A 6,699-nucleotide genomic window follows, 5' to 3' on the forward strand; every position below is an offset into this window, starting at 1 on the left:
ATGATGTATTAGTGGTCTCAGAAAAGAGTGTTTGTGAGGTGTGCTTTGGCACAAAGCTGCCAGCTAGCAGAGCTGCCCCATGGGCTCAGCACAGCCCCGTTGGGCGGCTTTACCCCCTGCACGGCGATGGCTCCGGCAGGCAAACTGAGGACAGGTACCTTGGAAAACTGCAGCCCAGCCAGGGCATCGAGTCCCTGGCTGGCAGCTGGGACGGGAGAGGCGCTTGGCAGAAAGGAGCCACGATTTAGGCTCAGTTTCAAACCTGGCACCTGGGAATCCCCTTTAGGGAACTGAAATCCCACGTGGAGCCACATGCACCTTCTCCAAGGAGCCACAGCCCGGCCGGAGGGTGGCGGGGGAAGCACAGAGGGATGGGGCAGGGTGTGCAGGCACAGAGCTGTGAGCAGCACCTGCACCGGGAGCCTTTCCCAGGGGTGCCAGGGCACTGTTGTGGGGCAGCACCTGCCATGGGGCATGCACTGGACAACAGTGTCCCACCCTGGCATGGGGCATGCACCTGGCCGGAGGGCACGCACCTAGCCATGTGCAGCACCCAGCCATGAGGCAGTCACAGGGCATGCACCAGCCACGGGCACCTACCCAGCCACGAGGCACCCATACATCTATGGGGTGCGTACTTAGCCATGTAGCACCTGCCCAGCCATGGGACACTCCCACAGCCATGGGGCACCCACTCAGCCACAGGGCACCCACCTTGCTACAGGGCATGCACCCAGCCATGGGGCACCCTCTCAGATATGGGGCATGCACGAGCCACGAGGCACCCACCCGGCCATGGGGCACCCATCCGGCCATGGGCGTGCACCCGCCCCTGGGACACGCACCCAGCCGTGGGGAACATCGCTGCCCGCGCAGCACAGGGGAAGTGCTGGGAGTGGGCTGTGCCAGCTGCCGCGTGCAGCAGGGAGGACTTGCTGTGGGGCCGGGACGAGGCAAAACCGCAGAAAAGAGGAAGTCCTCAAGTGCCACAGCCCAGCGCCGGCAGCTGCCTGGGCAGACGCACTTGGGCACCTCACACGCCGCCGTGCCAGCCCTTTCCCGGTAAGTCTGAGCTCAGCACAACCGCCCGTCGTGGGGAGAGGGGCTGAGAAATGGGTCAGCTCCTGGCACTGCCGGAGTGGGGTGTCCCCTCCCAGAGCATCCTCAAAATGGGGGCATCATCCCCGCTGCTGGGGACCGGTGGGCAGAGGGACCCAAAGCACCGGTATGCAGTGCAAGGAGCCGGCAAAGCTTTCCCAACCCTCCCTGCTTCGGATGCCGAGTTCTTCTGGAGCCTAAACTTAGCTTGTGTATTTTAGCAGGACAGACAGAGCTGGCCAAGGCAGGGAAGGGACTTTTTTGCAGCAAAGCTGCAGCAGCTGGGGTGGGAAAGCAGGCCACTGCTTTTCAGGAGGTTCCAAAATCGTAGAGGAACCAGCACAGCCCTGGCCAGCAGTGGGGCTCGGGCAGCCAATGTGTTTTTAGGTTACCTCAAAAGCGAAACCGCCTTTGGTGTGGAACACTGTGGGTGGCCCATGGGCACTGAGCCCTGCCCCTGGGACCGGCACTCCCAGGTGGGCTCGAGCTGGCGGCCAGTCCCCAGCCCGGCCAAGCGTCCCACTCACCGCCCCTGCCGCTGCTCTCCCTTCCCATCAGTGCCGCTGGTTAAAGCGCAGCACTGCCAGCGGAGGCCTGAGGCGGGCAGATGGGCACCGTGGTGGGGCAAGCATCTCGTGGATGGGATTCCCATGGGCCTGCAGGCTGAGCCCCACCAGCGGCAGCCCTAAATGGCCCCCTGCCTGCACTGCCCTGCCTGCAGGGCACTGGCCATCTGTGACACCCCGAAAATAAAATACAAGTGTGGGGCACCAAGGCTGTGAGCTCCCAGCCTGCTGGGGCTCCCCGTGCCCTTGGTGGCTGGGGAGAGCACCCTGAGCCTGGGGAGAGCCCTGCCATCGCCGCAGGAGGGTGCTGGGGTGAGGGGGGACTTCTCAGGCAGGACACTCCAGTCCCCCCCTTGGGCAGGGGGCCGGGGACCAGCAGAATGACCAGGGGTGACACTGGGGCCCAGGTTTCATGGAGAAGCCCTTTCTCCATCCACTCTGGCCCCAGCGCCTCCCCAACATCCCTCACCCCCGGCAAGCTGAGCTGACAACCCTTGGTGGCCTCTCCTCTCTCCCAGGTGTCAGCTCTGTCACCTGAGAAGGTGACAGCCTGCCTGGCAGCATGCTCCGGACATCGCTGCTGCCACGGCCGACGTGGGGCCGGCCTGGTCTGAAGGCGGTGGTCACTGCTGGAGTGTTTGTAACCACCCTCTGGAACCTGAGGTGCTTCCTAAACCCCTCTGAGGTCTCCAGAGAAGTGCCCAAGCACACTAAGCCGCTGGTGGTCCTGGTGTGGAAATGGCCCTCAAAGCAGGTTCCCAACATCAGCGGGGACATTTGCCATGAGCTGTATGGCATCGCGGGCTGCTGGCTTACCACGGAGCGGCGGCTCCTGGGCCAGGCGAACGTGGTGGTGTTCCCCCATGCCAGGCTCCAGCCGGGCAGGGACAGGCTGCCCAAGGAGAGGCCACCGGGGCAGAACTGGGTGTGGGTCTCCCTGGAGTCCCCCTCCAACACTAAAGCTCTAGCGGGATGGAACCAGACCTTCAACTGGGTGATGACCTACAGACAGGACTCGGACATCTTCATCCCCTACGGCAAGCTTGTGCCCAACCAGTCGGCCACCATGAACATCCCCACAAAGACCAACTTGGTGTCCTGGGTTATCAGCAACTACCACAGGACTCAGAAAAGAGCCGAAATCTACAAAAACCTCTCCAGGTACCTCCACGTGAACATATACGGGAAAGCAAACAAAAAGCCACTTTGCAAGGACTGCCTCTTGCCAACAACATCCAAGTCCAAGTTCTACCTGGCCTTCGAGAACTCCATCCACCAGGACTACATCACCGAGAAGCTCTGGAGGAACTCGCTGATGGCAGGCACCGTGCCTGTGGTGCTGGGGCCTCCCCGGGCCAACTACGAGCAGTTCATTCCTACAGACTCCTTCATTCACGTCGATGACTTTGGTTCCCTGGCGGAGCTGGCCACCTTCCTGAAGACCATGAACTCCAGCCGCTACCGGCAGTTCTTTGCCTGGCAGAAGAAGTACAGCGTGAAGCTCTATACCGACTGGAGGGAGCGGATCTGCACCATCTGCACTGCCTACCCCAGCCTGCCCCGCGGCCGTGTCTATCCTGACCTGGCAAGCTGGTTCAACACCTAGCATGGGGCTGGTGTGTACTGGGACCATCGGGGATGCATCTGGGCAGAGGATACTGGGGTGGGGGGAGCATGGGGCACCCTCCTACAGACCAGGACATGGGGCAGGGAGGGACACAGGAGCCCCGACCTCTCCTCCCAGCCTGGCTGTTGCCACACTGGGACCTTGAGCAACTCCGTGTGACTTAACTTCTTGCAAAATGGGACTAACTCCTGCCCCAGACCCAACACTGACCTACCTTGCCAGGGTGCTGGCAGGATGAGAGGGTGCTTTGGAAATAAATGACACAGTGCTGCAGAGGCTCTGCGTGTGGCGCAGGGGCTGGGCAGGGCAGGGGGCTGGCAGGGGGCTCAGGGCTCCCCAACCTTCTGCTGCAATCGCTCCATGCCCCACCCAGCACCTTCTGCTGAGTGGCGAAGCCCCGGTGGCAGAGGCCCCATAGTGACATTTCTGGCTGGGGTGGAGGAGCCAAGCTCGGGGCAGCCCGGGGGGGCCCAGCAACCCGTGGCAGGGACAGAGAGCACAGCCTCTGCTCCGCCACTTCCCGGCACAGCCCAGCAGCACCCATTTCCCCCACCCACCCCCACTCGAAGCTGCGGGTGTCACCATGTCAGCAAGGACCGGCAGGACACCGGATGCTCTTGAGAACAATCTCAGCCTGCTCAGTGCCAGGCCAAGTCAGAGAGGGATGCTGTGGTTTCTCGCTCCCCTGCCGGCACGCCTGCCCTGTTGCATCAGGAAGCCAGCGAGGCAGAGGTGTCCAGAGCCTTGCAGCGAGCCCAGAGTGAAGCTGATCCCGTGGGGACCCTGCGGCACCGGCAGCCTGCTCCGTGTGTACTTGGCACTGCCAAGCCCCTGCACACTCTGCACCACGCACGCACCACGTACCCCAGGCACCCGCACTACCAGCACCCTGCAGTGCTGGACCCTGTGCCATGCACACGCCGCACTGTGGGCACCCTGCACCATGCACACACCCTGCACCACGGGCACCCTACATAAGAGAGCACCCTGCACTGTGTGCATCCTGCTCCATGGGCACCCTGCAGCGCACACACCCTGCACGTGGGCAGAGGCAATGCCCAGACACCCCGAGGGGAAGCACCCATCTGGGATCAATGGTGGATGTCAGGGTTGGGTGACAGGACCAGGGGGTGGGACACAGCTGCTCCATCCCTGCCTTCCTCCATGCCCCTCAGCTCGGTGCCATCAACCCCCGATATAAATTTTGTCACAGGTTTCCCCCGGTTTCCCTCACTGCAGCCCCAAAGTCGCCCAACCCCACCCTTGCCACCACGCAAGCTGCCTGCTGCCCTCTGGGACCTGCTCCCCATGCCTGGGGTGCAGCAGGGCTCAGGTGTGCGGTGACACCCCCTCAGCAGAGGGGACATTTCTACCCCGGCTGGCGCTTCGCTGCGTTCCTGGCCCCGGCAGCTGCTCACCCAGCCTGGCCCAGCCCTCACCGGGTTGCAGTTTGACGGGCACACCGCGCTCTTCTGATTTCTGTGGCTTCCGGATTTCTGTCTTGTTTTGTCTTCTGGGTCAACCGAAAACAGAGCAGGAGGGGCTCCGAGCGCCCTCAAGCAGCGCACTGGGGCAGCGGGATTTGGGGATCCTGTGAGGGGCCGGGGCTCCTGCCTGGGCAGCAAAGGGCAGCAGCGGCAGGGGGGACAGTTTCCAGCAGGTGCCATGCCCCCACCCTGCAGGCAGACAGGGACGTGGCCCTGGGCACCCAGGCACTGGGGAGCAAGCGGGGACACAGGGCGAGCCAAGGGGATCCCGCCCCATGGGGCTGGCACCCAGCCTGGTGTGCACCCCAGCCCTTTGCAGGGTCCCAAGGTGCTCCGCGAGCAGCTGCCTGCAGTGACCCTGCTCCTGCCCGGCCCGTGGGAGCAAGGCTGCAGGCCAGCCCCAGAGAGCAAACCCATCGTTTACTGGCAGCCAAGCTGAAAAGGGGCTTTTCAAAGTTCCCCTACAGGCTTGGTCATTTCATTGCTTCTGCTCAGGGGAAAAATCCCTCAGGGGCGCAGGCTGGTGGCAAACCAGGCTGCAGAGGCCATGGTGGTGAAAAGCGAGGTGTCATCCCCCAGACACTTGCTTCTCCTGGCCGGGCTGGCACCCCCAATCCCCACTAGCTCAGTCCCTGGTGCCCACCCGCACCTGCCTGGCTGGGCTGGCACCACCTGGCACGGCCACCGTGAGGCTGCCTCGGCTGGACCGCTCACACCGGAGCATGCCTTGCCCGCCGGTGCCGCGCTGGCAGCCACGTGGCAAGGACAGCCCCAGGCTTCTGATACCTCTCCCCTGCCCACCCCGGGACTGGGAGCGCTGCAGCTCCGGCTACATCCCTGCCCAGTCCTTCCCTGTCCACAGTATCTGCTGGAGCAGCCTGCAAATGAGATCCCACTGTGCTTCCACCCTTCCCAAAAGCAGCTATGGGAAAAACAGCAGCTCAGACAGGGTGGAAGGTGATCCCCGCCACACTCTTGACCACCTCTGCTTTGGGGGGCACAGCCCCGACAAGCTGGTGTCCTTTGAGGGCCAAGCTGTCACAACTCCTGGTGGTGGGCCAGGCTGCAGGCAGCCAAGAGCCGGGTGTTGCTGGCACGATGGGGACAGGTCAGCCCTATTTGGGTGCACCGGTCCAGCCCCGCTGTGCCCCCGCATGCAGCCAAACCCATGCCACTGGGCTGCCTGGCACCATGCAGGCGCAGGAGTACAAGGGAGGCAAGGAAAGGATTAACTCGCTCTCATGCCCCAAAGAACTGAGATTTATTTCATTGCCAGAGGGAATATGATTAAGAAAAAAAAAAATTAAAAATCATCATCAACTACAGCAGGCTCAAAGGCACGGGGGTGCTAGCAGCATGGACAGGACAGTGTCGGCCCCCCTGGGCTGGGACCCCCTGGGGAAAGATGGTTCCTGGGCAGCAAGGCTGGGGCAGAGGGACAAGGGCTGGAGAGTGGAGAGGGCACAGGGGACCAGGGGCAATGCTGGGCACAAGGGCCAGGGAGGACCCCCACCACTCCCCCAAAACAAGCCCTGCCAACCTGCCCACGGATGGGCGAAGCTCTCCTGTGCTGCGGGGTGAGGGGCGGCTGGGGCTGCGAGGGCTCATTAAAAATCATCATCAACGACAGCAGGCTCAAAGGCACGGGGGTGCTAGCAGCATGGACAGGACAGTGTCGGCCCCCCTGGGCTGGGACCCCCTGGGGAAAGATGGTTCCTGGGCAGCAAGGCTGGGGCAGAGGGACAAGGGCTGGAGAGTGGAGAGGGCACAGGGGACCAGGGGCAATGCTGGGCACAAGGGCCAGGGAGGACCCCCACCACTCCCCCAAAACAAGCCCTGCCAACCTGCCCACGGATGGGCGAAGCTCTCCTGTGCTGCGGGGTGAGGGGCGGCTGGGGCTGCGGGGGCTCAGCTCCAGCCC

The 6,699-nt window shown here is 63.2% G+C and overlaps 1 protein-coding gene across 1 annotated transcript; it reads left to right on the forward strand.

Moving 5' to 3' along the window:
• The first annotated feature begins 2,226 nt into the window (after nucleotides 1–2,226).
• Nucleotides 2,227–3,270, forward strand: FUT7 (fucosyltransferase 7). Its single transcript, XM_009290634.1, has one exon. It carries the CDS (start codon nucleotides 2,227–2,229, stop codon nucleotides 3,268–3,270), a length of 1,044 nt encoding a protein of 347 aa, XP_009288909.1.
• The last annotated feature ends 3,429 nt before the right edge of the window (nucleotides 3,271–6,699 follow it).

This window comes from Aptenodytes forsteri, unplaced genomic scaffold, assembly GCF_000699145.1.
Source record: "Aptenodytes forsteri isolate BGI_AS27 unplaced genomic scaffold, ASM69914v1 Scaffold494, whole genome shotgun sequence".
Lineage (NCBI taxonomy): Eukaryota > Metazoa > Chordata > Aves > Sphenisciformes > Spheniscidae > Aptenodytes > Aptenodytes forsteri.